Below are 21,293 nucleotides of genomic sequence, written 5' to 3'. Positions count from 1 at the left end.
ACTTGATCTCTAGTATGGAGCAAAATCAAACATTTCATCGCATGGATCAAAAGCTTCAAGATGTTCAGAATAAGATGGTGGAGAAACGCCTGAGCTGTTTTTCCATTTTACCGACTCCGGTATTTGATGACAAGGAAATAGATCATACTGAGCAAGTGATCGTGGATGATACAATGTGAATGTGATCATGCTGCGGTGGATATAATTTTGGTGTTTATTATCTCAGACATATAAGGAAGGTAATGCAAGGTTTAGAAAACATATCAGACTAAACTGAAACTGATAGCAAATCAAGAATATGGAACTCTTTGAGAAAGATAATCAGATATAAGGATGGCGATGTAGATGACTATGTAAATAGAAACTATCTGCTCCACATCCAACCTCTAAAATTGAACATGAGCAGGTCTTGATCCAGCAAACTTAAGAGAATATACTGGGAATTATGGACTACAATTTTCTCAGTTCTGATGCAAGGAATTGATAACTATCATGTCATAAATTAGGATAAGGCGAAAATAGGCAACTAACTTAGTTCAATTCGCACATCTTCATCATTAAAAATGCTTGTTTATTGCCACTACAAGCATCGTCTTAATTATCTCATCATTTCTATCTTGAAGGGTATATTCATATCCCATTCTCAGTGTGTAGGCCAAAGCCTGAACCACTAGACCTCTTGGTGACTGAAACAAATTCATTCAAAAGAGATCGTTGAAATTCCCATTGAAGGTGCAGGTTCCTCATATCTTACCTTTCACTTTTGAATAGTGCTCCATAACATCATCAACTAAAATATCAAAATCCGGAATATAGCCATGTAGACCTTCGGATAGACCAAATCCCGGGTAATCCATAGCAAAAACTCCGTAACCAGAAGAAGCTAACTTTCTGGCAATTCCTACAGACAGTGCATAAAATCAATAAATGCCAATATTCTCAAATCAAGACAGTAGCGTTAAGTACTATTATGAACCAAATACCTTCAACGAAAAAAGTGGAGGTATCTCCATAACCATGACAAAAACAAACCACTGCTTTCGGGGAACCACTATCTGGAAGCCAACTTTTTGTAAAAATCTCCAGCCCTCTAGAGTTCACTTCATATGACTGTTAACATATCTAAAGTAAGCATCCTTCTCCATTAACATCACAAACTTTAAACTAAGTGCAATTAGATAACAAAAGAAAGCAACAATAAGCAAATTCTTCAAGGCCTTTCTTCACCTTCTCAAAGAGAAATTAATAAGTGAATCTGGAACTGTGTAGAGGAGGTCTACTGACAATATCTAGGAATACAGCTAGCCATTTACAAGGAAGAGTGGAAACCCGTGGTTTAAGGCTATGGTGCAACGACAGCAAGGAGAAGTGGTTTTGAGCATTGCATTAGCACCTTTAAACTAAATTCATCAAGAAAAGCTGGTTCCAAGATAGAAATCCACTTTGAACAAGAAATATCCAAACAGTCAGGGAATTGATATTCTAATACGAGGCATATGAGCCAGGACATCATTGTTAAAATATTACAGAGAAATTTTCGAACTGGAATAGATTATGATTTTAGTATCTTTGATCCTGGCCAGACTATTAATGCTCTATTACGGGACAGCCAAAGAACTAAACATCTCAGCATAAAGGTATAAAGGAGGAACTAAGTGATTGAATCCGGCACATTAACAAATAGAGGAGTTATATTCCCTCCCGCACACCCCCCCACCCCCGCCACCGCTACCCCACCATCATCACCACCACCACAAAAAAAGAAAAAAAAAGAAAAGAAAAAGAAATATAAGAGAAATATTGGATTTTATGGGTTATATGGGTTCTGCCTTTGGTTTTTCTGTAATTAACATTTCAACTAAAAGAGAGAAAATTGAAATGCTTTACCTCCGTCATCTTCAATCCATCATATGGAGTCTGCAAGATGTAAAATAAGTAAACATAAGTACTCACTTGGACTTCACTTCAGGTATAGCTATCAGAATAAAGTTTGCTTGGAGAAAGATTAATTCATTTTATATTCCTAAAGAAACGAAAAACAAAACAAAAAATCCAGAAAGTTCCTTATGAAACACATGCAGAGTTAGTCTAGATATGGTGAATTTGGAGTTGCAACAAGAAAGGAATATGAGACTCAGATGATCCTTTACTGCTAGTAAAAGATTAGGGAATAAATCGAAAATGCCTTGCTGGGAGGCAAATATTAAAAGATGCTATTTTGTTGCGTCATGTATGGCAACTTGCATACCGAAGCGAAAAATTGATGTACTTTCGGGGACACAAGATGCAAATTTATTTAAACACATCAACAATGTACCGAGTTGCCAAAACCAAGTGGATATGTTGACTGCAATAACCAGAAAAGTACATTTTCTAGCAAGTAATTACAAGAACTTTTTGTCTTAAAGCATTCATAATGTGAATATATGGCAGGTGAGGAACATGACTGTTGGGTAATAATATTCCCATATATTATATCATCATCAACTTCGTCAATGACAAAAAGAACAACTTCGCCCATTTGATGCACCTGACCTCTTGTGCTACAGACAACAAACCAAATAAGATCCTCATTTATTCTCCTAACCATACCGGCATCTTCTTCCTGTTTTCTCATGTTTTATTCTATCAAAGGTGTCAAAATATAATCCTTATTAGTTATTACTACTGCACATCTACACACGCATCCCGTGTTGCTAATCAACCATTTAGGATCCAATTTTATTAAATTTATGTTGTAAAACACATCAAGTAGCCTTAATTCAGTAGGCATCAAACAGCAGAAATCATGAGTCATAGTAACATATTTCAAATCTCAAACTCCCGCTAATTCAATCACAAACAAAGTTCACCAACAAAAACTCAATCTTACCAGGACCATGCAATCAAATTGAAACAGGTAAGACCAACGATGATTTCTTTACAGTTGTCATCAACTATATCAAAAGAAACATCTGTTCTCACTTCCCCTTTGAAGCATCAGAACAAGATGCATACAAGAACAATCTTTTCCCTTCAGATGTCACCACAGCTTCCCAATTACAGTTACAACACATCAATTTCCAAGATTCAACCTTTCACGTAAACCAAGCACCACCTCAATCCAAATCAATCAAAAACAAGCAATTCCAACTCTTTTTTCACAAGATTCAACTCCCAGAAAAGGGCCAAACAAACACATAACTTCTATATCATTCTTGTAAAATCTATTCATATAAGCAGCAATTCACACATACCTTGAACAAGACATGATCAATGGAGAGCTGAATGGTCTTGAACGCCTCACGAGCTCGCCTCCTGGGCCCCACCTGGTCCATGTCAGCATCCAGAATCTTCTGCAACTCCTCGCTCACACCCTCAAACTTCACAGGATTTCCCATCACCTTCACGGCCCTCTCTCTCTTCCCACGAAAAATCTTGGCCTTCAGTTCTGGTTCCCACAGAAAATGAAAAACCCACCAAGATTTAAGGAAATCAAGACCAGAAAAGTAGAAGGGATGACGAAAGAAAGAAGGATTACACAATGGTGCAGTTGGTTTCTGTTTACCTCTGAAAGAGTGCCTTTTATACAGCTCAGAAGATTTCAACGCCATGCGCATCTGAATTTATTATTAATTAACTCAAAGTGCGAGTGAGTGTCTTTTTCTCGGATTAGAGAGAGAAGTTAGAAGTGCGAATGATGCCAGAACGTGAAGTTGCGTGATAGTTCGGATATTTGGTTGGTGGAATGCCATTGGATTTATTCCTTTCTTGGTCGCAAATTGCTGGTTCCTAGTAAGAAAATCTTTCTCCAGTCAAAATCACATTTCAGTCACTGAAGCTCTTCTTATAGAAGTATATATTTGGACCAGGGATTTAGAAACAAACTTTTGTTATATTTGTTTAAAATTATTGAATTTTAAATTCAAATTATATTTTATTTAATATCGATAAATTTTAAATTCTTTTAGATTTCATTGGATTGAAAATTTTAATAACAAATCCTTTGAATGTGTGCCAATAGGGGTGCAAGTTGAGCCGAGCCACACGAGCCAGCTCGCATTCGAGCTCGGCTCTCGAGCTCTATAATTTATGTTTGTGAGCTCACGAGCCTCTTTTTTAAATTTTTTATGTTTTTATAAGTATTATTTAAGTGCACCATATTCAATATTAAATAAAATTTATATTCAAAATTCACCAGATATTAGAATTATTAAATAAGTTTAAATATAGTATTTTGGTTTATATTAAAAACAAGCTTAATAGATAATTTAATACGTTTAGATAATTTTCTTATAAATAAATATTTAATATAATATATATAAATTTTATTGTTACAATATCAATCCATTACAACAAAATGTATTTATTCACTATATATTAGAATTATTAGTCCATATCTCATACTTTAGCTTTAGATGATATTAAAACTAAAATAAATTTCAGGATGTCATTTCGGCATACAAATTTTTCTGTTAACCGAACCGAACACTCCTACTTTAGAGGACAGTGATATAATTTTATTTTATATTATGAAGAACTGATAAATTGTCATAAATATTATATTTTGTCAAAGTCAATATTAGGTGTATGACTAAATTGAGTTGAAGAATAAAAGTGTGTGAAAATGACTTGAGTATTAATTACAACATTTGAATGCTCAATGTTGAGGACCAAAGGCTGCGTGCCTTCACTAATATTTCTCATATGTACATTTTCAAGGGTGAATTAATGAGTTTATGATCAAAATATTGCATTTTATTTTTTATTTTGTTTCTATTTTCTCCTAATCCCCCCTCCCCCTTTCTTTTATCGACACGGAGGACATCTTTTCTATCAAGAACTATTTAATGCATAAAGGTGCAAATTGAGTCGTCCAAGGTTCAAGCCGACATGTCAAAGACTCAAAGAGGCACTGAAAATAAGTTAAATCGAGTCAAATGTATTAATTTTTTTCTTCCTTTATGTTATTGTATTTTACTTATAGAAACGTGTTTCAATAAATGCGCTTCTTTCTATCCGTTGATTAGTTTTTTCATTTTCTTGGTAGTTTTAGTTAGTTAGGTTAGGAGAGTTAGTTTGTTAGTTAACCTCTCTTCTTCTTCCTCAAGTGATGTATATATACACGACCCAACACTGTATATTTTTCACATTACAATTCTCTAATTCTATGAAATAAAACTTTATGATTTTCTCAACCCTCCTCCTCCATGGATGCATTGCTTCTCTCCGTATGATTTCAGCATGGTACCAGAATAGTAAAAGATCATACAACTTATATTACTTCCTTTCCCCTTATTACTAGTCATCCCTTCATTTTGCCCTCACGACGCCATGGCTGACAAGACGACAACTGAAGGAGGAAAAACAAAAGAATTTAAAACACAACAAATGTCAGAAATTATGAAGCTACAGGGTGGAGATCACCCTGGAATGAGTCTGGTATCAGTTCCTTTATACGGTAACAATTACTTTTCTTAGGTGGGATCCATTAAATTTGCATTTGGAGCCGAGCAGAAATTAGGATACATTGATGGCACTTGCTAGAAACCTACCCATGACAGAAGTGAGATTGAACAATGGCAAAGAATAGATTATACGGTAGTTTCTTGGATCTTAAACTCCATATCTAAAAATTTTGCAGAGGCATTTCTTTATACAACATCCGCGAAGGATTTATGACTTGAACTTGAATCCAGATTTGGTGAGAGCAATGGACCCTTGCTCTACCAAATCCCAAGAAAAATAGCCTCAATTACACAGGGAAATAAATCAGTGGCAGTTTACACCAAGTTGAAGAAACTATGGGATGAACTTGCAAGCCTAGACCCCTTGCCTTCTTGTTCTTATGGTGTTGGTAAGAAGCTAGCAAAACAGACTGGATCCACCCAACTGATGCAGTTCTTGATAGACTTGAGTGATGCATATGATCACGTTCGCAACCAGATTCTAAGGGTTATTCAATGATCCTAAGAGTAGAAAAACAGAGACAGGTGCATTAAGGGATCCTTGGCTTTGACAGAGATGAAATTACGACAGCTCATCTCAAGATTCAAGAAAGCAGAGTTTGGGAAAAGTGATTACCAAGAGAAAAAGCTTTGTTGACAAGAGACAAATGTACTGTAATCATTGTAACATAGATTGCCATTCCCTCTTAGTGACTCTCAGTCTAGTGCAATATTTGACCTCATTCATGTTGATGTATGGGGACCATACAGATAATATTCTATTACATATTGTGGTTACATGCTTACCATAGTAGATGATTATAATAGGGCAACTTGGATATACATGATGTATCATAAGTCACAAGCCCAATAAAAATTGGAATATTTCTGTAAGATGATTGAAACACAATTTAATCTAAAGGTTAAAGTGATAAGAACTGATAATGGAATCAAGTTTACCAATGAACAATGTCAAGTTCTCTTTCAATATAAAGGGATTATTCACCAAAGGACATGTGCACACAGTTCCCAACAGAATGGCATTGTAGAAAAGGAAGCATCAACATTTGTTACAAGTAGCAAGGTCCCTTATGTTCTTTGCTAAATTGCCTCAAAGGTTTTAGGTGGAAGCCCTGCTTGTCAGCATACTTAATAAACAGAATGCCCACCCAGACACTGAAATGGAAGACACCATATGAGGTATTATATAAAAGAGTTCCTAACTACAATCACCTTAGGATTTTTGGTTGTCTTTGCTTTGCTACCAATGTCACACCATTCAAAAGAAATTTTGAACCTAGGGCCATGAGATATGTGTTTTTGGGATATGCACAACGAAAGAAAGGATATAAAGTCATGAACTTAAGCACTAATGAGATGTATATTGCTAGAGATGTCACTTTCCATGAGGGAACATTTCCTTTTCATAAGGAAGAACATGGCAATACCTCTTATCCTCTTCCAACAATCAGTTATAGTGATGAAGATAGAGAACTAGAGGACAGTGACCAAACATCATCTTTGCTAAAATAGCTGGTGCCACTTAGGAGATCAACCAGAGCCACAAATAAACCAGCATGGATGAATGATTTTATCTGTGACAATGCTGCTAATAAGACCCTTCCTTTTGAAATTTCACTAAACTCAAAATATAATTGCTTTGTAGAAAAATTGAACTCTTTGCAGGAAAATTGACTCGACCGTCATTAACTTGGAGAAGTATAGTGGCTGCTCGAGAGGTGGTGAGAATGTGGTGTACTCAGTAGATTGGTGAAGGCCTTACTACATAGAATAATCTTGTGCGGAAACTGACTAAGAATGATATGTTCTCGATCAAGAGTGCATATGGGGCAATTGTAGAGTCAGGTGAGCGTCTTATTGCATCCTCTTCTCGCCTGTTTCTTGTTATTATTGAGGGATGCCAGGACTTTTAGTGGGTTATACAATTGCCACCGAGGTACATGTGCAGGTTTGGAAGTTCCGTGTTGGGCCTGTGCCAACATTGGAAAATCTTAAGTAGGAGGGTGGAGGTAGATCAGCATTGTATTTTATGTAATCCTGAGATAGGATCCTCAAAACACATTCTACTGGAATGTCCCTTTGCAAAAGTTATTTGGACGTTGTCCAATATTCCTTGGCGCACGTTGGTGGACTGGCAGGGTCTCACGAGGCGCCTTCCGCAACGTGCACCATGTGGCTAGCAGTCCGCTGACTACTTCCGCCAATTGCAACACACTCCTGCTCGCACTAGCGCAGTGCGCCGACAGGAATCACAATAATGAGACCAACAACAGCAACGACAGCAAATTGCACACGTGATTTCAGAAAGGAGATTTTATTGAACTGAAAAATTCATATACAGTGGACAACGATTCTAGAGCAAGGAGATCGCCTTGAGAGAGACTCTAACACGTCATAAACCAAGCTTTTTGAACTCATTCTCCCCCCCCCCCCATAATAGGTTTAAAAAAGAAAATCCTATTGAAAGCAATAGACATTAAAAAGATTGAAAAACGCACCAAAGATGCCTAACATTCCCTGAGCAATCTAAACAAAACAAAGCAACATAACAAAGTAAAATAAAAGACCAACACCTAAAACTCTGCGGAAGTCCAGTGTCTGTCGGTGAAGGTTGATTGGTTGGCCATGTAGAATGGTTGAGTGGCCGAAATACGAATCAAGGGTGCCGAGTGTGCGGGCGGCCCTTGACACATGGGGAAAATTAGAATGAATTTCACAAGTCTTTGAGCAAAGAAAGACGAACAAGCTCAGTTCCTTTAACTGACTTGGGCTTTGTGGCAAAATTGAAATCAAAGGCTGATGGAAGGGACTGTCAAGGAGCCCTTAAGGGTGCTTGAGGTGATAGAATAAATGACATTGTTACGTTTCCAGGCAATTATAAAGAGGCTAGGAATAACAGAAGGTTGGGCTACTTATTTAGGTTGGAGGTTTGATAGACTATTTGGTAGAATGTCTGATAGTCAGAGGAGTTTCTGGTTGAGTGGTGTTTTGGAGCACCCAAGTTGTTTAGTTGACTTCGTGTAACTAGTGTTTTTTCTTAATGACAAATTCATCGCTTTTCTATTAAAAAAAAACACAAAAACTATGATATCATTATTTCGTCAGAAAAGTATGTAAAATGACAATATATATACATATATATAGAAAACTAAAATAAATAATCTTAAGACTATCATCTATTTTCATTTCCATTAACTTAGAAAAATATATATTTTTTATTTTTTTTATTTATTGATATTAATATATTATGTAGAAAATTAATTGTACAGAATATTGGCAAGAACAAGTGGCACAAGAGAGTTGAAGTGAAATCCTAATTTTGCCTCTAAATTTGAGTTTATTTCCAGAGGTGTTCGTTGTATATATACATATGTACATTCATGTGTTGGTATGTATCCTCAAAAAATCGGCCATTTGCCTTATTTCTCTCCCAAAAGTAATAAGAGTGTATTGTCCTTCGAATTTTGAATTTTCACTTTACCAATAATTCTCATCGCATGTCAGAAATTTAAAGATCATGGATTGCTGCGACAACCCAATGGCAATGGGTCGGGTGTTTTGCCCTAAGCCTCGTAGGGTCGTGCCCCCCAATACCAACAAGGCCGTGCTCCCTTTGAGATTTCACATACGGTAACTTTGTTTGATTTTTTTTCTTTTCTTTGTTTTTTCTGCTATGGTAATTTTGGTCTTTTGTGTTGTTAATGAGTTGTTCATTCCATGTTAATGGAGCAGTAATGACGTCATTGCGTTTGATTCGAAACCTGGGGTTGAGTTTCTTGAGTTTATCATTCGTGAGGTAAAATTTTATACATAATTTGTCGATTGTTTTAGTAATGTGGTTTATTTGCATGATTGAATGTCCAATTGTAAACATGCTTGATAACTGTGTACATGGATCTCATTGTCGGTGGTACATCGATTTTCATTCTTAGCCGAAAAGGGTTTTCGTGCTTTGAGAAATCTACTTGTTTTGGTTTTGTTGTGGCTTACTTCTGATGAATTCAGAGTTACAAGAAAGTTGGATAGTTTCTGGCTATATTATGCATTGAGTTTGCTTCTCAGAGGCTGTGAAATAGTGATCACATGCCTGATATCCATGGATTTCTTACAATTCATTTGTCTGCATACATGTTGACCTGTTTCTGGAATTGAAATACATTGTAGACAAAGTACACTCTTTTCATGAAAGGACATACCTCAAATATACAAATGAATTGTGTCTTAAAGTTGTGTTTTATGTTTAAGTCCACGCCTGTGTACGACTAGTAGTTTGTTTATCGTACATCTGTTTCAACTTGATGAACTCAGTTATGGTTAGTTGACAATTCTAAAGATTGGCGTGAATGGTTGGACAACGATTTTCACACAATTGTTGTTGGTTTCAAGAAATCTCTGTTGATTTACAAATACTAGCTATTAATTTCTACAAGATTATCCTGGTTTTTGGGAGGGAATACAATTTACTTTTGTGTGAAATATGGAGTTCTCACTTGGCATCGAAAAATGGAAGGTAAAGGTCGACTATGCATCCGTAGATGGAGTTTCACCTAGAAGTCATTGTGATTCCCTTTCATCAATTGCTATTTTGCCATTAGTTGTGGTTTTGAGGTCATCGGCAGCAGGAGCTGCAAATAAGGAACTGATCATGGATAACCCTGTAGAGTCCCTTACTTATGTTTCCTCTTTCTATTCCGATGAGCCAATTTGTTAATAATCTCTCTTGTTTCTACAGGATGGCTTTGAAGAAGAACCATGTGCAACTGTATCATCATCTCCCCCATTTTTTATTGGATCTCCACCATGCAGAATTGGGAATCCTTTGGTTCAAGATGCCCATTTCAGGGTCGAAAAGCTTACCACCACAGTTTCATCTCCTTCTGATTCAGATTTAGTACCATCAGCTCATTCCAGAGTAAAGCTTGAGAACAAACAAGCAGCTTTAAGAGTTGAAGGTTTTGATTCCCCAAGTTCCGGGGTCGTTGCCTTGGTATAGCGCTCGTTAACAGCACATATGAAATAGCTTTCGTCTTCAAGCCTACACAAAAAAGACACAAAAAGGGGCGGAAAAGACCTGAGATCTTGCAGATAATTTATAGCTTATATTGTAAATAGATGAATTTTGATGAATAATCCATTTTCAGCATGACTGACCAAAGGAAGTATGCTGGGAAATTTTGATCGTTTAGAAGTTGATGAGTTAATACAATTTGTGAAGAGTTTTGAGTTTACTATTCGTCCTAGTGATTCCCAAAGTAGATAATTGTTCAAGAATCCATTTGTAAAGATAGCAACCTGGAGTTCGAGCTGATAAATTATTGTGTGATCGACTTGTTTGGGGTTAGAGCATATTGCAAATTGAATTTTTTATTTCAAATCATATTTTAGTTTCTCTTTAATTTAATATTTATATGTTGTTTGTATAATTTTTTCATTAAATAAAATATAACGTATTTTTTAACTCATGATGTCTATATATTAAATAAAATAAAACTTTTAATAAAATTTGAAATAAAAAATCTAAGTTGCTATAATGATTTAGGAAGGCAAGCTCCAAAAGCAACGGTCTCTCCATAATTTTCATCCAGATATTGTTGTTAGAGATAAATGAAAATACTTGTAAAGTATGCGGAGTATGGACTAAGGTCCATGAATAAGTTGAAAATAATGAATTCAAGTAGAACCATGAATAAGTTTAAGATTATGAATTCGAGTCCTACTAGACGTGTGGGTATTCATCTCATTTAACTATGTACAGTATGGAAGGCAAAAAACTATGTTAGATTCAGTTATAAATGGGTCGGGTCTAAAAATATATTAGGTGAGTCGAATTTGATCTAAAATATAAAATGTAATAAATAGATAATTATGACATTTCAACTAAACAAAAAAAATAAATAAGATTTTGTCACCTTTTCATTGTTCACCTAATGTTTTACGTATCTACGAGCATTTTATACTAATATTATATTCCTACATGTAACTTTCTCTACTTATAATTACGAGGATTATATTGGTAAGTCATATATATGGCAAAATGCATCTCCGTCTCTTGTGTTATTTGAAAGTGGCAAAACACCTTCTTGTAATTTTTTTTTATTAATTTATCTTCTTGTATTTTAAAAAAAAAAATACAAAGTACCCTCTTATTTCATGAGGCGTGCAAACTTGATGCTGCCCAGGATCGAACTGGAGACCTTCAGTGTGTAAGACTGACGTGATAACCACTACACCACAGCATCAGATGTTCACATTAATTATGTGTTAATATAGTAATCTAATAAGCACAAACATTAACAATATACACTTTTTTGTCAAACATCACTTTATAATCTATATTATATAAAAATGTTTCGTTTTTCACAAATAGCGATTACTTACACCATGACACCAATTTTTAAATTTATCAAAAATATCATTATGTATCTTCAACCACCCATACTCAAATTTTTCTTCTCTATCTATATGCTCTATACTATCTATTTATACTAATATAAGTTGATGCATGCAAAAAACGCAAGGATCCAATAGATATGGAATGTTGTTCAAACTTGGGCCTAAGAGATACAAATCCTGAATGGGGGCCTGCAAAAAAGGCATTATCGTTCCAATGCTTAAGTTAGTATTAAATTCGAGATGAAATAAAGAGCGAATAAAATTATGAAAAGTGTAAAAATGCGTAATAATGTACATAGATGGAGCTTAAAAAATAGGTTAGAGAGTGAGAGGGGTGTCCCCCATGTGGAGGAGTAAATCTGTATTTATAGAAGGAGTGGCAAATGTTTTGGCAGGTTTGGGGCCGAATATTTTGGCGGGTTTTGATCATGTCTTGGGCCTCTGCCCTTCCTCCTAAGCTTCTTGGGCTATCCGTTTCTTCCTTCTTTTTTTTTTCCTTAAATTGCTTGGACCTCTTTGGGTCATCCTAATTTTATGAACATCATGAGTATTTTACCAACACTAATTTCTTTTTGTGTTGATAATATCCCTAAATTAGTTTTATTTTGTTTATTTCTTGTTTTTTAAATGTGATATATTGGTTTATATATCTTATTCTTATTTATAACTAGCCGTTATAGCATGTCTTTCCTGTGTACATATAATAAGTAATTATTTACCCTTTAAGATATATTGTAAATAAAAATAAAATATAAAATTAATAAATTATATTTAAAATAAATAATTAATTAATTTAGGGATATTCTCACACAAATAGAATTGGTGCCAGTGAAACTTTCATATTAGTATGTATAGATAATATAGAACACATAGATGAGAAGAAGAATTTGAGTAGGCGCGGTTTAAAATATATAAGGTATTTTTTATAATTTAAAAAATTAGTATCGCAGTGTAAATAACTGCTATTTGTAAGTGAAGATGAAGTTTTTTTATATATAATATAAATATATTTTATATATAAATAATTATTTATTATATACACACAGATTAATCTCACCTAGCATAAACACTAGTTAGTAATATAAAGAAACAACAGCAGTTCCAATCTATTTTAATCTCACCTAGCATAAACACTAGTTAGTAATATAAAGAAACAACAGCAGTTCACTCTCAATCTATTTGGAATTGTACTTAAATGAATGAAGAGCGAATAAATTCTTAATCTCATACTTTTAGAAATGGATATGGAGGTTTCTCGAATTAGATTACCTATTATTATTTATGTTATATTTTTTGCAACATTTCATATTACACGCTATATTTATAAAATTTTTCGTTAAATTAAATTAATGATTTAATTTTTATATACGTGTTTTGTATATATAAAATAAAATAGAAGATGAAACATAAATTGCAATAAGTAACGTGACCTGAAGAATCTTAATTCTTCCATTTCCCCTTAAAGAAAGAACGTTTGATATCTTTTTTTTTTTCTTTTTTTCTTTTGATTTGGTAGAACATTTGAGTTCATTAATGAATTGCAACTTCAGCCTGCAAAGTTTCCAAGATTGAACTTGGTGGATCAACCTTCAGAATTCGTATATATCTGTGATGTGAGCCGAAAGTTTGAGTTTAGGTCCAAATTTGATGTCTTTGGGCCTGATTTTCTACAAGTCTTAAAGGGAACTTGTTAAAAAAATATGCTAGCACTTCAACGTTCAAGTCAATAAATAATTATGAAAAACAAAGAAGCACTTTGTGTGTATGTGTGTTGCAGAAAAAATGTGTTACCCTTTACTGGGACGGAGAAGCTCGCTTTTATGTAGCCTTAGTCTCCTACTAGTTGACTGAGTGCAGCCCCCTTGGGACTCAGGCACGTAGTTGCCATGGATAAGCATCCAGCAAATTCGGAGGAAATCTTGAAGATTGTTTCTGTTGGGAGCTCTTAATCAGATGAGCCTCTTTGCAAGATATGCTCCAGGATTCCTAAAGAGTGGTTGGAGTGAGTCCGATGGTTTGCTTAGATCCTCAGGCCTCGTCAAAAAGAGTGTGGTTGTCCTCCTTCGAGGTGGCCCAACGCTAATGCCAAGGTGGCTACAAGTTAGCCTCTCTTAAGACATCACGATGTACATGATATGCTCACACCACCTCAGTGTGTAGCTATCAGCCTCCTACTGATGCTTTTTACATAAATGGTGGAGCAAATCAAATTACAGGATCATTTCAAGGCATCGATGACTTCTAGCTGCCATCACGCCTCTCATGTTCCGATATGGCATCTCAAAATCAAGAAAAATGTAGCAAGAGTACTTGAAAAGGTATCTCTTGCAAAGGGGTTGTGACTTATGATACCATGCTAAGATTACGCACGGTAATATTTACTGGAAGAAACTTACTCGGCCAGTCGGGGAGAAAACTGCGGCTTCAGCATGCCGTCATCCAATTGGGATGGCTTTTCCGGCATCACGACTGCTTAAACTAAAAATGCAAGTAAAGATAGGAAAGTTGGTTCTGAGAAGTTAGGCTTAATAGAAAACACAGCTAATTGCTTGATGTTTTACTGAAAAATCTACTGCATCAAACATGTCTCAATTATCCAGGAAACGAGACTTCTACGCTCTACAAAGGGACGAAAATATTTGTCAATGAATTCTATGTTCTTTGCTGGTTAGAGCTTTAGTGATGAAATGAGATAGAATGCCAATGGGACAAAACAGCAGGCAAAGAGAAACCGAATGACGGATCTCTATATTTTCTTGCAGCCCGTCGTAATAAACCTGCCTGGTTGAACAAAAACACCCGAGTTAGATCATGCCAAGAGATTCAAATATATACACACACAGTATATATATGAATGTACGTGTTTGTCGGATAAAGGGGGAACCTTGCAGCGAAAAGATCAACAACCAACAAATGAATCCAAGCGGAAGCAAGTGTCATCTCACTGGAGAACATCTTAGCTATACCTGGCAGCTGAATGAATGTAAATTAACAAGCGGTTACATCTGAAACTTACAAGTTTTTTCGTTGAACTTGAGTTAGAACTCTTAATTCTGGAAGAGGAAAAAAAAAGAGAGAACTTCTATTTGCATTATAAAAAACACACCTCCGGCAACCAGTATTTACTTGCAAACATCAGCCGTATCGTGTCAGGTGTCCAGGATAGGTACAACAGATAAGCATACAATACTCCAAGAACCATATAGGGGATGCTGCTCGACAATAACTTCTTCGTCTATGATAACAGATAGCAGAAACTAGAAAGGAATTAAGACCAATGTTTGTTTGTAGGGGCAAAATTTTGAGTTCTCAAGCAGGTCTCTCTAAATTAAGTTGAAATAAGAAGTTCATTGTAATCAATCAAATTATCGCTCATTTTCTTGAAAAGACTGCTAATCACCAGACATCATACAGTTGGTGATATGAGAAAAGAGGAGGTGATCAAGGATTGCTTTACAAATGGAGCACGTCAAGAAATTAATCAAGCTTCATTCTGAATAATTAGTTATGCAGGTCGAGGAACTGAAAATGAGAAGTATATTAGACGTTTCGGAATGGGGTTCTGAACAGTCAGATCACTTACAAGTTCAGCTTGGGGGGCTACAACCATTAAGGTATAAAATGGAAGAACGGCAGCTGTGCCCAATGTAAAAGCTCTGCTCGCAATTTCAGAACATGGCAGCCCTACAAAGAAACATATTATAGAAACGAAATAGATCCGCAAGTCTGATTTCACAGAAAGGTTGTAGTTTCTTTTGATGCTGTTCTTGTTGCATTCAGGAATACTCTATTGCAGAAAAAATCGCATTATGTAGCTGCAGAATGTAAGTGCCAATGACACTAAAAGGAGAAATATATCATAAAACTTAATTTTGCATAATTCTGCAATCAAGAATATTCTCAAGATACCTGCCACTGCCAAGCAATGAAAACCTGTAATTTTTTCACACTCCAAAATCTCATCAAAGTGGAGAGCAAGAAAGCATTTAATTAACTTCTTGATCAGGACAAAAAATTTCTGAAAACGCAATGGCCTTAGCTATTGAAGCCTGAGAGAGCAGCAATTTAGAGATGGAAGGTTTTGGACCGTCAAAATACATAACACATACCCACAGGCTCACAGCTGAATAATGCAGAAAAGTTTTGAAGTCCAGGGCCACGTGATAACGATAGGAAAGATGAATTAATCAACTGATTCAGTTGCAATACATGAACCAGGAAAGGGAGAGCCAATACCATTTCTTTGGGAAAAAAATCGTAGAATGAACACCTATCCTTTTAACAGGTCAATTCTCTACGTAAGGGGAGAATCCATGAACAAAAAGTAACGTAGAAAAGCAAGAAATCAGTCTGAATTGGCAAGATGTAACATTTTAGTTCCTAATATCTTGTTGAAGGCTTGGGAGCTGAAATTCAAGAGAAACCAGATGTGAGAAGTTGAAGTAGAATTGATCTTGCGGAAAGATGAATTAATCAACTGATTCAGTTGCAATACATGAACCGGGAAAGGGAGAGCCAATACCATTTCTTTGGGAAAAATATCGTAGAATGAACACCTATCTTTTTAACAGGTCAATTCTCTACGTAAGGGGAGAATCCATGAACAAAAAGTAACGTAGAAAAGCAAGAAATTAGTCTGAATTGGCAAGATGTAACATTTTAGTTCCTAATATCTTGTTGAACGCTTGGGAGCTGAAATTCAAGAGAAACCAGATGTGAGAAGTTGAAGTAGAATTGATCTTGCCAAGCAGTATATAGCAATTGTATCAGTTAACAATTATCTTGTCGCAGTAATCTCATCACTTCTGAAATAGAAGACACATATTTCACAGACATCCTTACGTTTCTTCAAATGGTATTGCACTTCTTGTTTATTGTTAATATCTACCCCATTTATAAAACTGATTATGTGGGATCAGAACAAGAAACCAGGAAAAACACATTTCTTAACTATATATAGTCAGTGGCCTTGGTGAACACATAAAGCATTCAATGATATACTAAAATCGATGCAAGCATCATAACAACTCAAGAGAAAGATGCATGCTCAAGATTAATCTAGAGAACTAAGGAATATCATAATAAAGAGTTGGGCTCCATGAAAGAATTACATGAAGCATATACCGCTGAGCTTTTCCTGCACGGGATGCTTCTTGAAAGATTCGTTTTATGGATGGTTCTCGATCCTCCAAGAAAACTCCAGCCAATACATTGGTTCACGTCCTTTCCTACCATTTCTCGGCCAAACAGTTCAGTGTTCCTGCTCTTAAAATTACATCTTTGGCTTACAATATTGTTGCATGAAGTGTTAGAAGGTAATCCTGGGCAGTCAATCTACAAAACAGCACATCTAAAGCTGTTAAGTAACCAATTACATAAAAGCGTACAGAATCATGTACAGAATACTGAAAATCTTGCACAAATGAGATAATGCACTTCCTTTACATAATAAACAGTATGCGATAAATTAAAAAATAATAATAATAATTACCAATTCAGTAGTTATTAAGATCTCAAAGTGAAAACAAAGTAGCTTCTCCAACCCAAGTAGAAATTGAACATATATATTGCATGAGACTACTAAGTACTTCAATCTCTTATCATTACATGTCAAGAAGAAACCTATTACATTCCACTGAAACGTGGCTTACTATGTGACTTCCTTGCTCTGCTATCACTATGCTCAAATGCAGGTCTATTATAATCGTGAAAACCGCTTAAACAGAGGTTCCTAGCAGACTTTTAGGAGGCCCCATTATTAACAAAATTGATATTCAAATCCAAAAGCATACTAATCACCTTAATCTAATACTAAAACAACAATTTGACTGTGATAAACTCCCAAACAAGAGACATAGTGCCCCTAAGAGTCATGACCAGTGGAAAAGCAACACCAAGTATTAGCAACAATAATCACCACAACCAAGATTTTGCACAAGAAGAAATACTTTCCCAAATCAGAATGCCCACTTGATCATTTTAAACAAGGTACACGGCAAATCTGACAGCATCGCCACCGACTCAACATTTCACAAGGGCAAAAATTAGGAAAAGCAAGAAAGCCTAGTTGAAGAAATTACACCAAATACACAACCCACGTTGAAATATCAGCTGCGGAAACCTTACCCTAAGAGATACACATACTGGTGAGCTGAAAAAACAACAAGACAAGCCCATATCCGAAAATCCAAAAAAGCGAATCTTGCAAAACCGAGCTCCTAGATTACAAACAAATACTTGTTTGATTCAAGAAACCAGGCTACTGATATATGTAGCGGCAACAGCAAGAATGGGCCACAAGACAAGAAAAGCTCGAACACCGCTTTTGAAGACACCAAGACTCCATTTGTGGAATAAAGAAAAGTGAGGTCACGTTGAAATTTTACTGCACATGCGCATTAAGAATAATTACACGGTGATTATAGCTAACTCATTAAAGTGAGCCAAATCCAAACAAAAAACGTCATTGCAGGAAAAGGGTGCCCCTCAGTTTTGCTGGTTGACTAAGATTTATCCACAGATTCACCCATGTTTTGCAGACCAATCTTGGCAGGCCATGTGGGAGTGCACAGTGATAGGGGTGGCAATGCGGGCGAGTAGGGGTGGACCCAGGACCCACCAGTTCTTTTTCCTACCCGCCCAGCTATAAAATCCGTCGGGCCGGGTTTGATCCAGACCCTTCTAATAACCGTAGATTTAATATGCAGCCCAAAAGTCCTTTCGGAAAGAAGAATTTACGCAATCAGAAATCAATCAACAACCAAGGCTATCTCAATGTAAACCCATGGATTAGAATTTCAATTTACACATAGTCTTTATTCATGATTACACAGTAACACATACTCTAATTTACGGCGACGGTGGAAACAACCAGACGAGAGAGAGGGAGGGAGGGCGACGGCGGCAATACCCAGACGAGAAAGAGAGAGCAAGAGAGAGAGACTAGGCCAGCGACAGAACACGGATTACGTACGAAAATTCGGCTCAAACAGGATAACAGTGTTTCTGCCTTTCATTCCGTATGTTTAAACTTCATTAGCGATTGGTGTAGATAAAAGCTTGGTTCATTTGGGAAGATGAACTGACTACTGGTGGGCGTCCAGGAGTAGGTAAAACAGCTAGTGAAGTTCACTAAAACAATATTTATCTTGTCGCTCACAAGTAAGGGTGCAAGTCGAGTCGAGTCGGCTCGATTTTAAGCTCGTTCAAGTGTATAAGCTCGAGCTTCTGACGGGCTCGAGCTTTATGCAAGCTCACGAGCTTTTTTCTTTGTTTAATTTTTTATATTATTTATTTTAAATGGTTTTATATATTATATTTAATATTATATCAAGTTTATATTCAAAATTCATTGTATATTAAAATTAGTAATTAATATTTTATATTTTAATTTTAGATAATAATAAAATACAATATTTTTATTTTTATTATCTAATATCTATCTAAAAATAAAAATATAAAATAAATCACTAATTTAGTAAGTTTCGATAAATTCTTTTTGTAAATAATTATTTATCATAATGCATATGAATCTTATTGTTATATTTCAATATCAATTTGTAATCTCTTTTGCTTTTGTTAATTAACCAAGTTCTAACAATTAACTTATAGATTTTTATATTTATTTGTACCCAGAGCCATAATGTGTATCTATTTTACTCCTTATACCTTACGTTGAAATTTGGTGATTTTCAAAAATTAATCTGTAGCACCCCTATGGTACTACACTTAATTATCCCTTATTAGTATACCATTTTCTTAATTACAATCCGTTTCTATAAAAAACTTCCATTTAATTCGTAAAATAAATTTTATTTTATTAATATAATATCTATAGATATCACGAGAAAATAAATATCGCTAAAAGTTTATATTTACTTTCCCACAAAAGTACATAATCTAAAAAGGAGATAACAAACGCCAACTGTACAAAATTTAAAAGCAAATCGGACAACACTAGGATGTATGCTATTCATAGTCTCAAGACCCCCAATTTTCGATTCATGATTGACCCACCTATTCAGAATAACGACACAATTCAAAATCTAATGGTATTAATCCGTGCAATCTATCTCTTGAAAAGTGTGTGGCAAAAAATGAGTTGTTTACTCAATAAGTATAGTCTTTTGTTTTATATATATATATATATATATATATATACACACACACACACACACACAAGCAACCAATCAAGTATTAAGCAATTTTACCAACACAACCAATATCCATCGTATATTATCAGCAGATGTAAGAGCTATGATCAGACATCAATCCAAGACATAATAGTGGTATTTTAGTTTGTTTTCTTAGGACCCTACTTAACCAATCTGAAGTGCGTCACTCAAGAGCTTTGCAGGCTATCACCATCATCAGCATCTCAATCACAATACTTCTTCTTCTACTTTCTTTTGCTTTCTTTTCTTTCTTCTTTTTTTTCTCGATATCACACGGCACACAGCTCGTATGATATCACATCCTCACTGATATCACATAACTCGAGTGGTATCGCATCATCTCCATTTATCAATGGCAGCACACAACTCTTTATTAATCATATCATTCTAAGCCATTGCAGTATGTCCCCAGTTAGGTAAGCCGTCGTTTCATTTTAATTCCCAACATCTACATTATTAACTTCCTTATTCAATTTCATGTAATAAATATCTTCTCGACAGTAACTTTCCTATTCGATGTCATTCCACAATCACTTGTACTACCACATAATCATTCACTCAATATTCTTGTAACACAATCACAATTAAACACATTATAGCGATTTCACAAATATAAAGATAATCCTAATAACAATCAATATCCACGATCAAGTATATAAGCAATCCATATAAATAGATATATATAAATCCAATATCCAACATTCGTAATAAGAAAAAATCTCGAGTCTGTACTTCTTTGATTTAATCCATAAAGTCTGGCTTAAGTTGCAAGGCTGCCAACAAGCCCGCCATCTAATCAACTTCAAATTTTGTATTCATATATCTCATTTCCAACATCAGTGTCAAATTGTGGCTCCCCAAACAGGGTAATGTACTTGAACTCTTTCTGCTCAAAGCATCTGCTATCACGTTCGCGCTTTCCCTGGATGAAAATCAATAGTGTAGTCATAATCTTTCAACAGTCCTATCCATCTCCTTTGTCTCAAATTCAACTCCTTTTGCATCAAAATATATTTCAAACTCTTGTGGTTAGTGAAAATCTGAAATTTTTCTCCATACAAATTATGTCTCCAAATCTTTAATGCGTGCACAATCGCGGCCAACTCCAGATCATGCATAAGATAATTTAACTCATGAGTCCTCCACTGGCGAGATGCATAAGCAATTACATTTCCATTCTGCATTAATACACAACCCAAACCCTGCTTAGATGCATCCTTATACACTATATATCCACCGCTATCAGAGGGCAAAATCAAAATCGGAGTTGAGGTCAGTC

General features: G+C 35.4%; 3 protein-coding genes and 1 non-coding gene across 6 annotated transcripts in view; 1 reads left to right on the top strand and 3 right to left on the bottom strand.

Moving 5' to 3' along the window:
* The window catches only part of LOC105176171 (caffeoylshikimate esterase), a 6,694-nt gene extending 2,993 nt beyond the window's left edge, over positions 1-3,701 (bottom strand). The window contains exons 1-5 of the mRNA XM_011098897.2: positions 3,548-3,701; positions 3,237-3,430; positions 1,888-1,917; positions 984-1,110; positions 755-901 (exon numbers count right to left, since the gene is read on the bottom strand). Of these exons, the coding sequence (XP_011097199.1) occupies positions 755-901; positions 984-1,110; positions 1,888-1,917; positions 3,237-3,430; positions 3,548-3,599 (550 nt within the window). The 5' untranslated portion in view covers positions 3,600-3,701. The remainder of the gene's footprint in view (positions 1-754; positions 902-983; positions 1,111-1,887; positions 1,918-3,236; positions 3,431-3,547) is intronic.
* LOC105176170 lies at positions 8,854-10,673 on the top strand. The gene is made up of 3 exons (XM_011098896.2): positions 8,854-9,077; positions 9,180-9,243; positions 10,180-10,673. The coding sequence occupies exons 1-3, from the start codon at positions 8,965-8,967 to the stop codon at positions 10,438-10,440; spliced, it is 438 nt and encodes a 145-aa protein (XP_011097198.1). The 5' UTR covers positions 8,854-8,964; the 3' UTR covers positions 10,441-10,673.
* On the bottom strand, positions 11,614-11,686 carry TRNAV-UAC. Its single transcript has one exon. It is a non-coding gene; the product is annotated as a tRNA-Val (tRNA).
* LOC105176169 (protein ABA DEFICIENT 4, chloroplastic-like) lies at positions 14,350-18,999 on the bottom strand. 3 transcript variants are annotated; one of them, XM_011098895.2, is made up of 6 exons: positions 18,684-18,999; positions 16,952-17,174; positions 15,424-15,524; positions 14,947-15,075; positions 14,725-14,813; positions 14,350-14,621 (listed from the first exon to the last, which is right to left on the bottom strand). In XM_011098895.2, the coding sequence occupies exons 2-6, from the start codon at positions 17,073-17,075 to the stop codon at positions 14,483-14,485; spliced, it is 582 nt and encodes a 193-aa protein (XP_011097197.1). In that variant the 5' UTR covers positions 17,076-17,174; positions 18,684-18,999; the 3' UTR covers positions 14,350-14,482. The 3 variants fall into 3 exon arrangements, with proteins under 3 accessions (XP_011097197.1, XP_011097195.1, XP_011097196.1); XM_011098893.2 differs by lacking the exon at positions 18,684-18,999 and adding an exon at positions 17,967-18,332; XM_011098894.2 differs by lacking the exons at positions 14,947-15,075; positions 18,684-18,999 and adding an exon at positions 17,967-18,335.

This window comes from Sesamum indicum, linkage group LG13, assembly GCF_000512975.1.
Source record: "Sesamum indicum cultivar Zhongzhi No. 13 linkage group LG13, S_indicum_v1.0, whole genome shotgun sequence".
Classification (NCBI taxonomy): domain Eukaryota; kingdom Viridiplantae; phylum Streptophyta; class Magnoliopsida; order Lamiales; family Pedaliaceae; genus Sesamum; species Sesamum indicum.
Note: the sequence above shows the minus strand (reverse complement) of the source record. Positions and strands in the feature narration are given on the sequence as shown.